This window comes from Salvelinus alpinus, chromosome 30 (assembly GCF_045679555.1).
Source record: "Salvelinus alpinus chromosome 30, SLU_Salpinus.1, whole genome shotgun sequence".
NCBI lineage: Eukaryota > Metazoa > Chordata > Actinopteri > Salmoniformes > Salmonidae > Salvelinus > Salvelinus alpinus.
The window spans coordinates 13185752-13204340 of record NC_092115.1 but is presented as its reverse complement, the minus strand read 5'-3'; the positions used below and the strand labels follow the sequence as shown (position 1 = coordinate 13204340).

The following is an 18589-nucleotide window of genomic DNA, read 5'->3' as shown; positions in this document are numbered from 1 at the left end:
TTTTTGTGCATCCTGAAGATCGCTGATCACCTTGGTTACAGCTGATTATACTATGTTTAGCTCTGAAATGAGACTGGCTTTGGGATATGACAATTATTGTAGAGAAAATATTTCAGCTGTGAATTCATCAGGTTTTGAAGTTTTACAAATCTTATATAAGAGCTGATGTTGGGTTAACATTATAGAATAATCATTTATTGGACACAGAACACTATACTGAAAACAAATGACAACTTTATTCAACGCATAATGCTAATCTCTTCGTAAAACAACTGTGACACAAAAAAATAATGATAACACTTTACTTAACACCAAGCGTCATAACATGTTATGACACCGTCATAACACTGTCATGACCAATATATTTACACGTGTTGTGACATATATTGCGTTACTTTAAGGCTGGTTATGACACCTACATAAGTGTTACCACGCTGGGTGTCAAGGAAAGTGTTACCAAAATAACACTAGGAAATACACGTGAAATAAAACATCAGTGATGCTCTTGACAAGCCAAAGAAAATCAAATCACGCAAAACCATAATACATGTACATACACTAGCATAATTTGTATAGTCACTTAAATACCAGATACAAATAAAATGGAGTATTATTACCTTTGACCTCAGAAGAGTGTTTGACATCCTATTTGACATGTTTGATCTGCTTCCCAACCAACCACACATTGATATAGCTACAGTATGTTCCATTTAACAGATTATTTTAACCAAAGCGACTTACAGTTGTGTGTGTATACATTGCTTCTGCAGTCCATGTAGTTATAAAAACCTGAAATAGCAGCATGCTGTGGCTGAAAACCTCCAGCTGTGCTCATTAGGGGGAAAACGTTTTGAAACAGAGTGAAACGGGGAGGTACTACCTGGGCCCGTATCCACAAAGCGTCTCAGAGTAGAACATAGGTCGCAAGTGCTGAGAATGAAGACATTTTTCTCCTACTCTCATGGGTAAAAATAAAAGCTATGCGTGAAGCCTCTTTAGTCATAAGAGTCCCACCTAGTCGGCAGATATTTAGGAGACCTCATGAGCTGTCCTAACCAGTTACCAGAGAGTTACCAGCAGGTGTCTTGATAACAGTAAAGAGCAGTGAGTCAGTGGTTCCTGCGCCATAGACAAGCAATTCATCTGGAGTTGAAAGAATGGTTTGATATTTCTATACGATCAACCCATAAATAATCTAGACCTTCATGCAACAGTAGGTATCTCTTGCGCTTTTGACAATGATTTTACACAAGGCCTAATTCACATGATGATATGCCTAAATACTTATAACCACTAGGCTAATAAATTATCACATTTTTATTTTTGACTATTTCATTAACCTACATGTTATATCAAGATGTCCCTTTGGAGTGCAATATCCCTAAATTGGGCATGCCTATAAGTTTGGCAATTGACAGAGATGTGTTTGGTGATAGGCCTTTCAAAATGTTTTAGGCAACATTATCGGCAAGTGACTTGATGCCTACTGTGCTAAAAGAGATTCAGAGTCGTTGAAGGGGAGAGATGAGTGTGTTGATATAACAGTAATATTATAATCAAAATTCGGCTTTTAACAACCATCATACTGTATGATTCCGTGCAATGCCTTTCACATGAAAAATATCAGAATTTGTCAAATAAAATATATATATAATAAATTATGCATGCCAACATATTAGGCAAGAATTAAGAGTAGTTTGTTGTTGTTTTCTTAAAACAAGTGAACAGGATTCCTAGGACCTTTTCTGAGATGCTTTGTGGATACGGGCCCTGAACAATAAGAACACAGATAAAAAGAAATGTGCTGTACCGAACTTGACCCCATCTTAAAGTCTGGAGTAGGCTCGAGAACAGGCATATATTCACTAGGCACCAAAACAAACAAAACAGAATGAAACGGAGGGACCACCTGAATGTGTAATAAGAAAGGATTATTTTCCTTATTGCATTGAACAACATTTTGATACGTTTTGCTCTTCCGAATATGACCCAGGTATGGGATATTATGGCTCCCAGAGTCTATACACTCTTCACCCAACTTGCCTCTGCTCCCATCCTCATTACAGGTATTTGGGGCAGTACTTCCTCTCAAACTGTGCCACGTCAAACTTGCGGGTGCAGCCTTTGTAGTTCATGTACCGTATCTTTCCGAAGATGGGTCTCTCGGCCCAGCCCTGGTCATGGACCCCACATATGGACCACATACAACCTACAGAGATATAGAGAGGGTTGGGGGGAAAAAACGTCGCAGTGTAAAACAGACATGGTAGCAGTCGTAAGAACAAAGATTCAGCACGAGGCAAGCAGGTAGAGGTGCAAATGGATGTTGGTTTAATTTACACAGCGCTGGTGATGACAGTGATAAATGTACAAGTTAATATATTTAAATAAAGGTAAAAAATATATATATTTTTTTAAATTAAAATAAGGTGAATGGGCAATACAAAAGATTTTAAGTGCCTTTGAACTAGGTATGGTAATAGGTTCCAGGCGCACCGGTTGTGTCGAGAACTGCAGTGCTGCTGGGTTTTTCACGCTCAATAGTTTCACGTGTGTCAAGAATGGTCCACCACACCAAGGACATCCTGCCAACTTGACACAACTGTGGGAAGCATTGGAGTCAACTTGAACCAGCATCCCTATAGAATGCTTTTGACACCTTGCCCCAACAAATTGAGGATGTTCTGTGGGCAAAGGAGGGTGAATTAGGAAGGTGTTCTTAATGTGTTGTACACTCTGTGTAGAGAACGTGGGCTTAAATTAAGAAGCAAAGTGAAAAGCTACGTCGTTCTTGTTTGGAAAAATATGTTGACTGCATGCCGTTTGGTCAATGCATGCAGAGTAAATCTGGAACACAAGGAACTGCCTGCTTGAGTGACAGGGGGCAGAGCTTGGTGTGTGTGGTATTGGGAAGCGGCCTAAAGAGGAGAGATGGAGAGGGATCTCCGGCCTAAAGAGGAGAGATGGAGAGGGATCTCCGTCAACTCAAGCAATAAATCAAAAGTAAAATAAACGGGCGTTAAAGATGGCTAACGGCTAAGTGGCGTTTAAAAAATATCGCAGATTTGCGATTATGGATATTGCGCATGTCTATCGCAATTTTGATTAATTGTGCAACTCTACCGTTTGGGTATGTTCTTTTGATAACTTAAATGGGGAGGCTGCATCTGAGCCTAGTAGACTCCACCTGGGCTTTCTGGTTAAGACAGGTTTTGCCTGATTTTAAGGGGTTATTATTTATTTTGTCTTTTGAATGCTGACATTTGGAAAGCAAACCTTTTTCTAACTGTAAGCAAGTAAGTTAAGAACATATTCTTATTTTCAATGAAGGCATATTTTTTCAATGACGGAACAGTGGGTTAACTGCCTTGTTCAGGGGCAGAACGACAGATTTTCACCGTCAGCTCTGGGATTCGATCTTGCAACCTTTCGGTTACTAGTCCAACGCTCTAACCACTAGGCTACCTGCCGCCCCCTTATGCATGGCACACATACATAATCCATTTCTCAATTGGCTCAAGGCTTAAAAATCCTTCTTTAACCGGTCTCCTCCCTTCTTCTACACTGATTGAAGTGGATTTAACAAGTGACATCAATAAGGGATCATAGCTTTCACCTGGATTCAACTGGTCAGTCTGTCATGGAAAGAGCAGGTGTTCTTAATGTTTTGTAGACTTGATTGTGTAACTTTCTCTCTGCAAAACATTAGTTGGTTGATCTTAGCATGCTGCAAAAGGGCCTACATTTTTGGGGGGGTTAGCCCCCAATGCTAATCGCTAGCTAACTGGGTAGCTAAATCTACCGAGCTAGGGAAACTCTTGCTAGCAAACTCTTGCTCTAATATCAAATCAAATCAAATCAAATTTTATTAGTCACATACACATGGTTAGCAGATGTTAATGCGAGTGTAGCGAAATGCTTGTGCTTCTAGTTCCGACAATGCAGTAATAACCAACAAGTAATCTAACCTAACAATTCCACAACTACTACCTTATACACACACAAGTGTAAAGGGATAAAGAATATGTACATAAAGATATATGAATGAGTGGTGGTACAGAACGGCATAGGCAAGATGCAGTAGATGGTATAGAGTACGGTATATACATATGAGATGAGTACTGTAGGGTATGTAAACATAAAGTGGCATAGTTTAAAGTGGCTAGTGGTACATGTATTACATAAAGATGGCAAGATGCAGTAGATGATATAGAGTACAGTATATACATATGAGATGGGTAATGTAGGGTATGTAAACATTATATTAAGTGGCATTGTTTAAAGTGGCTAGTGGTACATTTTTACATAATTTCCATCAATTCCCATTTTTAAAGTGGCTGGAGTTGAGTCAGTATGTTGGCAGCGGCCGCTAAATGTTAGTGGTGGCTGTTTAACAGTCTGATGGCCTTGAGATAGAAGCTGTTTTTCAGTCTCTCGGTCCCTGCTTTGATGCACCTGTACTGACCTCGCCTTCTGGATGATAGCGGGGTGAACAGGCAGTGGCTTGGGTGGTTGTTGTCCTTGATGATCTTTATGGCCTTCCTGTGACATCGGGTGGTGTAGGTGTCCTGGAGGGCAGGTAGTTTGCCCCCGGTGATGCGTTCTGCAGACCTCACTACCCTCTGGAGAGCCTTACGGTTGTGGGCGGAGCAGTTGCCGTACCAGGCGGTGATACAGCCCGACAGGATGCTCTCGATTGTGCATCTGTAGAAGTTTGTGAGTGCTTTTGGTGACAAGCCGAATTTCTTCAGCCTCCTGAGGTTGAAGAGGCGCTGCTGCGCCTTCTTCACGACGCTGTCTGTGTGGGTGGACCAATTCAGTTTGTCCGTGATGTGTACACCGAGGAACTTAAAACTTTCCACCTTCTCCACTACTGACCCGTCGATGTGGATAGGGGGGTGCTCCCTCTGCTGTTTCCTGAAGTCCACAATCATCTCCTTTGTTTTGTTGACGTTGAGTGTGAGGTTATTTTCCTGACACCACACTCCGAGGGCCCTCACCTCCTCCCTGTAGGCCGTCTCGTCGTTGTTGGTAATCAAGCCTACCACTGTAGTGTCATCCGCAAACTTGATGATTGAGTTGGAGGTGTGCATGGCCACGCAGTCGTGGGTGAACAGGGAGTACAGGAGAGGGCTCAGAACGCACCCTTGTGGGGCCCCAGTGTTGAGGATCAGCGGGGTGGAGATGTTGTTACCTACCCTCACCACCTGGGGGCGGCCCGTCAGGAAGTCCAGGACCCAGTTGCACAGGGCGGGGTCGAGACCCAGGGTCTCGAGCTTGATGACGAGTTTGGAGGGTACTATGGTGTTAAATGCTGAGCTGTAATCGATGAACAGCATTCTCACATGGGTATTCCTCTTGTCCAGATGGGTTAGGGCAGTGTGCAGTGTGGTTGCGATTGCGTCGTCTGTGGACCTATTGGGTCGGTAAGCAAATTGGAGTGGGTCTAGGGTGTCCGGTAGGGTGGAGGTGATATGGTCCTTGACTAGTCTCTCAAAGCACTTCATGATGACGGAAGTGAGTGCTACGGGGCGGTAGTCGTTTAGCTCAGTTACCTTAGCTTTCTTGGGAACAGGAACAATGGTGGCCCTCTTGAAGCATGTGGGAACAGCAGACTGGGATAAGGATTGATTGAATATGTGCGTAAACACACCAGCCAGCTGGTCTGCGCATGCTCTGAGGACGCGGCTGGGAATGCCGTCTGGGCCTGCAGCCTTGCGAGGGTTAACACGTTTAAATGTTTTACTCACCTCGGCTGCAGTGAAGGAGAGCCCGCAGGTTTTGGTAGGGGGCCGTGTCAGTGGCACTGTATTGTCCTCAAAGCGGGCAAAAAAGTTGTTTAGCCTGTCTGGGAGCAAGACATCCTGGTCCGCGACGGGGCTGGTTTTCTTTTTGTAATCCGTGATTGACTGTAGACCCTGCCACATACCTCTTGTGTCTGAGCTGTTGAATTGCGACTCGATTTTGTCTCTGTACTGGGACTTAGCCTGTTTGATTGCCTTGCGGAGAGAATAGCTACACTGTTTGTATTCGGTCATGCTTCCGGTCACCTTGCCCTGGTTAAAAGCAGTGGTTCGCGCTTTCAGTTTCACGCGAATGCTGCCGTCAATCCACGGTTTCTGGTTTGGGAATGTTTTAATCGTTGCTGTGGGTACGACATCGTCAATGCACTTCCTAATGAACTCGCTCACCGAATCAGCATATTCGTCAATATTGTTGTTGGACGCAATGCGGAACATATTCCAATCCGCGTGATCGAAGCAGTCTTGAAGCGTGGAATCAGATTGGTCGGACCAGCGTTGAACAGACCTGAGCGCGGGAGCTTGTTGTTTTAGTTTCTGTTTGTAGGCTGGAATCAACAAAATGGAGTCGTGGTCAGCTTTTCCGAAAGGGGGGCGGGGGAGGGCCTTATATGCGTCGCGGAAATTAGTATAACAATGATCTAGGGTTTTTCCAGCCCTGGTAGCACAATCGATATGCTGATAGAATTTAGGGAGTTTTGTTTTTAGATTAGCCTTGTTAAAATCCCCAGCTACGATGAATGCAGCCTCAGGGTGTGTGGTTTCCAGTTTACAAAGAGTCAGATAAAGTTCGTTCAGGGCCATCGATGTGTCTGCTTGGGGGGGAATATATACGGCTGTGATTATGATTGAAGAGAATTCCCTTGGTAGATAATGCGGTCGACATTTTATTGTGAGGAGTTCTAGATCAGGTGAACAGAATGACTTGAGTTCCTGTGTGTTGTTATGATGATCACACCACGTCTCGTTAATCATAAGGCATACCCCCCCGCCCCTCTTCTTACCAGAAAGATGTTTGTTTCTGTCGGCGCGATGCATGAAGAAACCAGCTGGCTGCACCGACTCCGTTAGCGTCTCTTGAGTTAGCCATGTTTCCGTGAAGCAGAGCACGTTGCAATCCCTGATGTCTCTCTGGAATGCTACCCGTGCTCGGATTTCATCAACCTTATTGTCAAGAGACTGGACATTGGCGAGTAGTATGCTAGGGAGTGGAGCGCGATGTGCCCGTCTCCGAAGCCTGGCCAGGAGACCGCCTCGTTTGCCCCTTTTACGGCGTCGCACAGGGTCGCCGGCTGGGATCAGATCCATTGTATTGGGTGGAAGGCAAAACACTGGATCCGTTTCGGGAAAGTCATATTCCTGGTAGGAACGATGATGAGTTGACGTTAATCGTATATTCAGTAGTTCCTCCCGACTGTATGTAATGAAACCTAAGATTACCTGGGGTACCGATGTAAGAAATAACGCATATTTTCCAAGGAACGCGAAGCGAGGCGGCCATCTCGTTTCGGCGCCGGATGTATTTAATATAGGCCGGTAACAGGGGTGGAGTAAATCAGCACTGTTTGTTGAATATCTTTCTCTTAAAATCAGAGGAAAAGGTACAGAATATTCTAAAATCTATGTCGGAATGTATCCATCTATTTAAATCTAATTAGGGTCCCCTGGGAAACACTGACCAACACTTTGGTTCCTACCCTGACTTTTTCATTCGTTGTCCTGCTAAACAAAACTGCATTCCAAGTTCCCATTGTACTCCAACCATTAAATTAGAATGATGATTCTATTCCTAGGATTCCAACAGTTTACCCCAGTGTTTTGAGTTATAAATCGCAAGTAAAATCACTATTTGGGACCAAATCGCAATGCAGGCCTACCAAACAGGCACCTAAATACAATAAGCCACACCTATCCTGATGCGTCAGGTCAGATACTTCTGTGCACACGCGGTCACAAAACATTAACAAGACAGAGAAACTGGACACATGCTCTCCAAAAGAAGACAATGAAGATAGACACTAAACTGGTAAACAGAATGAAAAAAAAAAAAACTTCTTTCAAATGAGTGTATTGCAGTTTGTGAACTCTACAAACATTTCCACTTCGGGAATGAGAATGGTATGAATGTATTAACATAACTTACCGTGTCCAAATATTATAGATTACTGACATTAACGGTCATTTTAGATACTGTATATTTAACAAGGAATTGACAAACAACTGACACAATGAATGCATATGAATTGGCGGGAGACAGTGCGCATTAGTGGAGAGAACAGACCTTCCTATTTGGCACAGAACAAACGTGCATTCTAAGTATACATCAGGTATTTGGAGTTGACAAAATTCCGTAACAAAACATTACCTTGTAAGATGTATTGACATAGATGCGTCAACATTACCTTATAAGACTGCTAGACGTCTCAGCATTATCAAACTTTACGATCCCCAGGGGGACATTTGGGTTTGCAGGCAGGGGTATTATTATTTATGACCTCCCAGATCCATCTATCTATATGCTACCTTGCTAGCTCCATTTCTATCCGGTCAAAAGGTCTCGTGGACAAATGACAAATTAGACTTATTATCAGTAAAAAGCTGCACCTCCACCAGGTCAAGGAAAATTCAATGGGATGACGTGTTAGTTAGGTCTGCCCGTACACCTATCAATTAACCTTGCTTTCACCTACCCAGTTCTATCAGATCTAGGAACATTGAAGGGGTGTAGGAAGGGGCTAGGTGCAGAAATGGAACCTGGCCATACACCAAAATAATAGGTGCTTTGGGTAAGAATTGAACCAACCACCAGTGAGTCACTTACCTACGAATCCGTTAGGGTCCTGCCCGTCCAACTCGTATCGGTCGTTGAGGTAGATGGCGATGGAGAGCGCTCCCTCTGGTGAGGAGGTCCACTCCAGGATCTTCTTGGCCCAGTACATCCTTAGGAAGCCATGCATCTTACCCTCAATCACCATCTGGTACTACAGGAGGAAGGATACAAGATGGAGAACTTATTTACAGTGATATAGGGCTGTCCCGGTCCAAAAAAAATATCTTTGTTGACCGAGAGTTGTCTGTTCTTTCAACCAATTGATTAGTCTAAATGTAAAAACTTGTATTTTTTCATATACAGTGAATTCGGAAAGTATTCAGACCTTGACTTTCCAAATTTTGTTACGTTACAGACTTATTCTAAAATGGATTTAATAGTTTTTCCCCCCTCAAACTACATACAATAGCCCATAACGACCAAGCAAAAACAAGATTTTCGAAATCTTAGCGAATTTATAAAAAAAACTGAAATATTAAATTTACATAAGTACTCAGACCCTTTACTCAGTCCTTTGTTGAAGCGCCTTTAGCAGCGATTACAGCCTCAAGTCTTATTGGGTATGACGCTACAAGCTTGGCACACCTGTATTTGGAGAGTTTCTCACATTCTTCTCTGCAGATCCTCTCAAGCTCCGTCAGGTTGGATGGGGAGCGTCGCTGTGCAGCTATCTTTAGGTCTCTCCAGAGATGTTCGATCTGGTTCAAGTCCGGGCTCTGGCTGTGCTACTCAAGGACATTGAGATTTGTCCCGAAGCCACTCCTGTGTTGTCTTGGCTGATGAAGGGTGAACCGTCGCCCCAGTCTGAGTTCCTGAGCAGGTTTTTAATCAAGGATCTCTCTGTACTTTGCGCCGTTCATCTTTCCCTCAATCCTGATTAGTCTCCCAGTCCCTGCCGCTGAAACACATCCCCACAGCATGATGCTGTCATCACCATACTTCACTGTAGGGATGGTGCCAGGTTTCCTCCAGACGGGACGCTTGGCATTCAGGACAAAGACTTCAATCTTGGTTTCATCTGACCAGAGAATCTTGTTTCTCATCATCAGAGTCCTTTAGGTGCCTTTTGGCAAACTCCAAGCGGGCTGTCATGTGCCTTTTACTGATGAGTGGCTTTTGTCTGACCACTCTACCATAAAGGCCTGATTGGTTGAGTTCTGCAGAGATGGTTCTCCTTCTGGAAGGTTCTCCCATCTCCACAGAGGAACTCTGGAGCTCTGTCAGAGTGACCATCGGTATCTTGGTCATCTTCCTGACCAAGGCTCTTCTCCCCCGATTGCTCAGTTTGGCCGGGCGGCCAGCTCTATGAAGAGTCTTGGTGGTTCCAAATGTCTTCCATTTAAGAATGATGGAGGCTACTGTGTTCTTGGGGACCTTCAATACTGCAGAATGGTTTTGGTACCCTTCCCCAGATTTATGCTTCAATACAATCCTGTCTCGGAGCTCTACTGACACTTCCTTCGATCTCATGGCTTGGTTTTTGCTCTGACATGCACTGTCAACTGTGGGACCTTATATAGGTGTGTGCCTTTCTAAATCATGTCCAATCAATTGAATTTACCACAGGGGGACTCCAATCAAATAGTAGAAACATCAAGGATGATCAATGGAACCAGGATGCATCTGAGCTCAATTTTGAGTCTAATAGCAAACGGTCTGAATACTTATGTAAATAAGGTATTTCTGTTTATTTTGAACACATTTGCAAACATTTCTAAAAACTTGTTTTGTCATTATGGGGTATTGTGTGTAGATTGATAAAAAAGAAAAAAACATCAATGTTAGAATAAGGCTGTAACGTAACAAATCAATTATATGCACTGAGCTTGTTTGATGCTTTAACTGAACTGTTTTATGAAATAATTATGACAAACATTTGACTTGATTGCATTTAAAATCACGAATGACTCGTATGCTGTGTGATGACAATAACCAATGAATGACTGACACAGAAGCCTATATAAGTCTTGAAATATAGGCCTCAGTAAGTTACGGTATTAAGACTAAACATGAAGCGCTCTTAGGCTTACAGGTGGATGGTGGTTATACAAGGCTGCTATACTAACACTAATAATGACATTACTATTTATGCTGATTATAATAATAACATCAAGAAAAAGTTGGGTGTTTATTATAAATATTTTTTCGGACATTTTGGAACAGTGTAAACACTAAATAAATAAGTGAGAGAGGCTGTTCTATTGAGAGAAAGAAAAGTGCAAAGCCTTTATTACAGCATAGCAAAGATTGAAAATAGCAGAATGTGAAATTGTTTATGCGACATGTTGTGGTTGTGTGAGGCTTCGTGCTCATGGAATCAGTAGGCTATTAAACAAACATTCAAACTGGCAACAGAAGCAGGATCTGTCTTATTTCTGTAGATATAAACTATATATACAAAGGTATGTGGACAACCCTTCAAATATGTGGATTCGTCTTTTTCCGTTGATGACAGATGTATTAAAAAAAGCACACAGGGATGCACTCTCCATAGACAAACATTGGCAGTAGAATGGCCTAACTGAAGAGCTCAGTGACTTTCAACGCGGCACCGTCATAGGATGCCACATTTCCAACAGGTCAGTTCGTCAAATGTCTGCCTTGCTAGAGCTGCCCCGGTCAAGTGTAAGTGCTGTTATTGTGAAGTAAAAACATCTAGGAGCAACAACGGATCAGCCACAAGCTCACAGAATGGGACCACTGAGTGCTGAAGCACGTAAAAATAGTCTGTCCTCGGTTGCAACACTCCCTACAGAGTTCCAAACTGCCTCTGGAAGCAACGTCAGCACAAAAACTGTTTGTCGGGAGCTTCATGAAATGGGTTTCCATGGCTGAGCAGCCACACACAAGCCTAAGATCACCATTCGCAATGCCAAGCATCAGTTGGAGTGGTGTAAAGCTCGCCGTCATTAGACTCTGGAGCAGTGGAAATGCGTTCTCTGGAGTGATGACTCACGCTTCACTATCTGGAAGTCCGACGGACGAATCTGGGTTTGGCGGATGCCAGGAGAATACTACCTGCCCCAATGCATAGTGCCAACTGTATAGTTTGGTGGAGGAGGAATAATGGTCTGGGGCTGTTTTTCATGGATCGGGCTCCTTAGTTCCAGTGAAGGGAAATGTTACAGCATACAATGACATTCTAGACGATTCTACGCTTCCAACTTTGGGGAAGGCCCTTTCCTGTTTCAGCTTGACAATGCCCCCGTGCACAAAGCGAGGTCCATATAGAAGTGGCTTGTTGATCGGTGTAGAAGAACGTGACTGTCCTGCACAGAGCCCTGATCTCAACCCCATCTAACACCCTTGGGATGAATTGGAATGCAGACTGCGAGCTAGGCCTAATCGCCCAACATCAGTGCCCGACCTCACTAATGCTCGTGGCTGAATGGAAGCAAGTCCCTGCAGAAATGTTCCAACATCTAGTGGAAAGCCTTCCCAGAAGAGTGGAGGCTGTTAAAGCAGCAAAGTGGGGACCAACTCCATATTAATGCCCATGATATTGGAATGTCATGCTCGACAAGCAGGTGTCCACATACTTTTGGCCATGTGTATATGGATGATTTAAAGCCAGGCACATTTAACAGTTAGGCTTTTGATTATAGACCTAATTAAAGTTGGGGTTCTCTCTCTCCTCACTTTTCTTAGACAATTAAGGCAAGGGCTGTTTTCTTCTCAACTTCACTGCTGCCTCCACCACATTGTTCTCAACACCAATATGCTGGGTAACTTTGCTACTATGCACATAGCAACATGGTCTAGGAAAACGTGCCAATTTAACAGCGCGTTTGTTTCAGAACCGCGGACAGCGACCGCTATCCAACACGGAAGAAAGCGCATTTGTTAAAAAATAATATGTTTATTAGCGTTGCGCCATTGTTCTTATGTAATATAATCATGTACAAGTTCAGTAGTGCACGTCTTAGCGTGATGGACTTTGCCATCCCCACGGCCTCCACAATGGATTAGTCCACTCAGACAGGTGTCTTGTACACTATGATTATTTTTGTTGATTTCTTCAGTCGAGCAGTAGCAATCTCAGTCGACCAAGAGCTTATCGACATAACAATTGTATCATATGGGTCAGCCCGGCAGTGAGTTGACTTTATTGAAGACTGAGCTTCTTTTTGACTTCCCTAAGGTGTAGTTGTTTCTGGGCATTGCTAAACAGCCAAACGGTTAGCAGGAAACGACACCAGAGGGAAGTCGAAAATTCCCTTTTATCCTTCGCAACTTACAGCAGTGAGTGCATTCATATGTGTCAAAGTGATTGGAGTGGTTTTCATGCACTCACGATATTATAAGTTGCTTTGGATAAAAGTGTAAAATGCAGATTTTATTACATGATTTATGTTAAGAAATAAATACAAGTCTTGTTGTTGTTCTGAGAACTGCTGAATTGGCTGGTTTGCATGTTGATAGTCTATGGGCGGTCAGTACTGTAAATGATACCTGGGCTGCGTTCCAGAGCTTGTCGTGGGTCTGGGCTTTCTCCAGCTGCTCGCGGGTATAGACGTATGGCCTGGGGTCTTTGGTGTGATCTTTCAACGTTTTCTGGGCCCAGTCATTTGCACCTAGATCAAATACAAGGATCATTAATGTTAACTTAGCAAAACAGAACGGAAACATCACTTCCCCTTTAAAAATGTCACAATGGACTTTAAATTGTTGCAATGTCTAAGACCCTGCACATAATCTACCATGTAGATACTAATCAAATGTTATTTGAAATGCTTACGGGCCCTTCCCAACAAAACAGAGAGAAAGAAAATTGAGAAAGAAAAGTAATAACACGTAATAATAAAAACTCCATGAGTAAGGATACCTTGGCTTTATACACAGGGTACCAGTGCCGAGTCGCTGTGCAGGTTACGAGGTAATTGAGGTAGATATGAACATAGACAGTATCAGTCAAAAGTTTGGACACACCTACTCAATGCAGGGTTTTTCTTTATTTTTACTATTTTCTACACTCTGGAATAATAGTGAGGACATCAAAACTATGAAATAACACGTGGAATCATGAAGGAACCAAAAAAAAGTGTTAAACAAATCAAAATATTTTTTATATTTGAGATTCTAAAAAGTAGCAACCAAATTTTTTCCACACTATTGGCATTCTCTCAACAAGATTCACGGCGTAGTCACCTGGAATGCATTTCAATTAACAGGTGTGCCTTGTTAAAAGTCAATTAGTGGAATTTCTTAACCTTCTTAATGCGTTTGAGCCAATCAGTTGTGTTGTGACATTGTAGGGGTGGTATACAGAAGATAACCCTATTTGGTAAAAGACCAAGTCCATATCTGGCAGTCTCTATGGAGGTACCACAGGGTTCAATTCTCAGGCCGACTCTTTTCTCTGTATATGTAAGTCGCTCTGGATAAGAGCGTCTGCTAAATGACTTAAATGTAAATGTAAATGTCGCACTTGCTGCTGGTGATTCTCTGATCCACCTCTACGCAGACGCCACCATTCTGTATACATCTGGCCCTTCTTTGGACACTGTTTTAACAAACCTCCAAACGAGCTTCAACGCCATACAACACTCCTTCAGTGGCCTCCAACTGCTTTTAAATGCTAGTACAACTGCTCTTCAACCGATTGTTGCCCTCACCCTCCCCCCCGACTAGCATCACTACTCTGGACGGTTCTGACCTAGAATATGTGGACAACTACAAATACCTAGGTGTCTGGTTAGACTGTAAACTCTCCTTCCAGACTCACATTAAGCATCTCCAATCCAAAATTAAATCTAGAATCGGCTTCCTATTTCAAAACAAAGCCTCCTTCACTCATGCTGCCAAACATACCCTCGTAAAACTGACCATCCTACCGATCCTTGACTTCGGCGATGTCATTTACAAAATAGCCCCCAACACTCTACTCAGCAAATTGGATGCAGTCTATCACAGTGCCATCCGTTTTATCACCAAAGCCCCATATAATACCCACCACTGCAACCTGTATGCTCTCATTGGCTGGCCTTCACTACATATTCGTTGCCAAACCCACTGGCTCCAGGACATCTAAGTCTTTGCTAGGTAAAGCCCCGCCTTAGCTCACTGGTCACCATAGCAACACCCACCCGTAGCACACGCTCCAGCAGGTATATTGCACTGGTCATCCCCAAAGCCAACACCTACTTTGGCTGCCTTTCATTACAGTTCTCTACTGCCAATGACTAGAACGAATTACAAACATCTCTGAAGCTGGAGTCTTATATCTCCCTCTCTAACTTTAAGCATCAGCTGTCAGAGCAGCTTACCTGTACACAGCCAATCTGTAAATAGCACACCCGACTACCTCATCCCCATATTATTACTTACTCTCTTGCACCTCAGTATCTCCACTTGCACATCATCATCTGCACATCTATCACTCCAGTATTAATGCTAAATTGTAATTATTTTTGCCTATTTATTGCCTACCTCCCTACTCGTCTACATTTGCACACACTGTACATAGATTTTTCAATTTTTCTTTTCTATTGTGTGATTGAATGAATGTTTGTTTATGTGTAACTCTGTGTTATTATTTTTGTACCACTGCTTTGCTTCATCTTGGCCAGGTCGCAATTGTAAATGAGAACTTGTTCTCAACTGGCCTACCTGGTTAAATAAATAAAAATATATTATGGGAAGAACAGCTCAAACAAGCAGAGAGAAATGACAGTCCATCATTACTTTAAGACATGAAGGTCAGTCAATACAGAACATTTCAAGAACTTTGAAAGTTTCTTCAAGTGCAGTCGCAAAAACCATCAAGCGCTATGATGAAACTGGCTCTCATGAGGACCGCCACAGGAAAGGAAGACCCAGAGTTACCTCTGCTGCAGTGGATAAGTTCATTACCAGCCTCAACCATACCAGCCTCAGAAAATGCAGCCCAAATAAATGCTTCAGAGTTCAAGTAAGACACATCTCAGCATCAACAGTTCAGAGGAGACTGCGTGAATCAGGCCTTCATGGTCAAATTGCTGCAAAGAAACTACTACTAAAGGACACCAAGAAGAAGAAGAAGATGCTCACTTGGGCCAAGAAACACAAGCAATGGACATTAGACCGGTGGAAATCTGTCCTTTGGTTTGACAAGTCCAAATTTGAGATTTTTGTTTCCAACCGCCGTGTCGTTGTGAGACACAGAGTAGGTGAACGGATGATCTCCGCATGTGTAGTTCCCACCGTGAAGCATGGAGGAGTTGGTGTGATGGTGCTTTGCTGGTGACACTGTCTGGGATTTATTTTGGAAGTTACACTTAACCAGCATGGCTACCACAGCATTCTGTAGCGATACGTGGGACTATGATTTGTTTTTCCAACAGGACAATGACCCAACACACCTGCAGGCTGTATAAGGGCTATTTGACCAAGAAGGAGAGTGATGGAGTGCTGCATCAGATGACCTGGCGTCCACAATCACCTGACCTCAACTCAATTGAGATGGTTTGGGATGAGTTGGACCGCAGAGTGAAGGAAAAGCAGCCAACAAGTGCTCAGCATATTCCTTCAAGACTGCTAGAAAAGCATTCCAGGTGCAAAAAAAGGGGAAAAAAATAGCAGCAGTTCTGGCCTTTAGCTCAGCCCGAATGTTGCCTGTAATCCATGGCTTCTGGTTGGGATATGTACATACAGTCACTGTGGGGACGACGTCATCGGTGCACTTGTTTACAAAGCCAGTGACTGATGTGGTAAACTCCTCAATGTCATTGGATGAACCCTAGAACATATTTCAGTCTGTGCTAGCGAAACAGTCCTGTAGTTTAGCATCTGCTTCATCTGACCACCTTCTCTGGTTGCACAGATTACATGCTGGTAGAAATTAGGTAGAACGCATCGGTTTCCCATTAAAATCACCGGTCATTAGGAGCACCGCCTCTGGATGAGCATTTTCTTGTTTGCTTATGGCCCTACACAGCTCGTTGAATGTAGTCTTAGTGCCAGCATTGATTTGTGGTGATAAATAGACAGCTATGAAAAATATAAAAATCGGCAAAAAAATAAACATCCCTTTTTCAGGACCCTGTCTTTCAAAGATAATTAGTAAAAATTTAAATAACTTCACAGATCTTCATTGTAAAGGGTTTAAACACCCATGCTTGTTCAATGAACCATAAACAATTAATGACCGTTCCAAAGGTGCATGTTCATTAAGACACTAACAGCTTACAGACGGTAGGCAATTAAGGTCACAGTTTTGAAAACTTAGGACACTACAGAGGCCTTTCTACTGACTCTAAAAAACACCAAAAGAAAGATGCCCAGGGTCCCTGCTCATCTGCGTGAACATGCCTTAGGCATGCTGCAAGGAGGCATGAGGACTGCAGATGTGGCCAGGGCAATAAATTGCAATGTTGGTACTGTGAGACGCTTAAGACAGCGCTACAGGGAGACAGGACGGACAGCTGATCGTCCTCGCAGTGGCAGACCACGTGTAACACCTGCACAGGATCAGTACATCCGAACATCACACCTGCGGTACAGGTACAGGATGGCAACAACAACTGCCCGAGTTACACCAGGAACGCACAATCCGTCCATCAGTGCTCAGACTGTCCGCAATAGGCTGAGAGAGTCTGGACTGAGGGCTTGTAGGCCTGTTGTAAGGCAGGTCCTCACCAGACATCACCGGCAACAACGTCGCCTATGGGCATAAACCCACCGTCGCTGGACCAGACAGGACTGACAAAAAGTGCTCTTCGCTGACGAGTCGCGGTTTTGTCTCACCAGGGGTGATGGTCGGATTCACGTTTATCATCGAAGGAATGAGCGTTACACTGAGGCCTGTACTCTGGAGAGGGATCGATTTGGAGGTGGAGGGTCCGTCATGGTCTGGGGCGGTGTCACAGCATCATCGGACTGAGCTTGTTGTCATTGCAGGCAAACTCAACGCTGTGCGTTACAGGGAAGACATCCTCCTCCCTCATGTGGTACCCTTCCCTCAGGCTCATCCTGACCTGACCCTCCAGCATGACAATGCCACCAGCCCTACTGCTTGTTCTGTGCGTGATTTCCTGCAACACAGGAATGTCAGTGTTCTGCCATGGCCATCGAAGAGCCCGGATCTCAATCCCATTGAGCACATCTGGGACCTGTTGAATCGGAGGGTGAGGGCTAGGGCATTCCCCCCAGAAATGTCCGGGAACTTGCAGGTGCCTTGGTGGAAGAGTGGGGTAACATCTCACAACAAGAACTGGTAAATCTGGTGCAGTCCATGAGGAGATGCACTGTGGTACTTAATGCACCTGGTGGCCACACCAGAAACTGACTGTTACTTTTCATTTTGACCCCCCCTTTGTTCAGGGACACATTATTCCATTTCTGTTAGTCACTTGTTCAGTTTATGTCTCAGTTGCTGAATCTTGTTATGTTCATAAAAATATTTACACGTTAAGTTTGCTAAAAATAAACGCAGAGGACGTTTCTTTTTTTGCTGAGTTTAGATTAAATCTCTCTTCGTAAATAGTATGGTCTACAACTTATCATGAGGTATTCTAGCTCAGGCACCAGCTGTTGTTAACAAAGAGAAACGCACCCCTCACTTCAGCTTACCTGGGGCTTCCGTTTGATCCTGCAGATGCATAGAAAACCCAGCTAGACATATATTATCCATGTCCTTGTTCAGCCACGACGGACTCTGAGAAACATAGGATATTATAGTTCTTCTGGTCCCGATGGGTTAGGATAGTCTCGAACGGAGTCATCCAGTTTGTTCTCCGGTGATTGTACGTTCGCCAATAGAACAGAGGGTAAAGGCGGACTATTTATTCGTCAGGGTGCTCGCATGTCGGCCTCCCTTATGCCGTCTCTTCCTTTTCCGAGTCACTGGGATTAGGGCCTGGTCCAGGGTGAGCAGTATGCCCTGTTCCGTAGATTCGTTGAAGTAGAAATCTTAATCCAAATCGAGGTTAGTGATTGCTGTTCTGGTGTCCAGAAGCTCTTTTCGGTAATAGTAAACTAT

The 18589-nt window shown here is 43.6% G+C and overlaps 1 protein-coding gene across 2 annotated transcripts in view; it reads right to left on the bottom strand.

Annotated features, from left to right (window-relative positions):
• Window positions 1–217: 217 nt before the first annotated feature.
• cpdp (CPD photolyase) overlaps window positions 218–18589 on the bottom strand; it is a 24501-nt gene continuing 6129 nt past the window's right edge. For both annotated transcript variants that reach the window (XM_071376326.1, XM_071376327.1), the window contains exons 8-10: window positions 13084–13205; window positions 8623–8782; window positions 218–2209 (exon numbers count right to left, since the gene is read on the bottom strand). In XM_071376326.1, the coding sequence (XP_071232427.1) occupies window positions 2061–2209; window positions 8623–8782; window positions 13084–13205 (431 nt within the window). In that variant the 3' untranslated portion in view covers window positions 218–2060. The remainder of the gene's footprint in view (window positions 2210–8622; window positions 8783–13083; window positions 13206–18589) is intronic.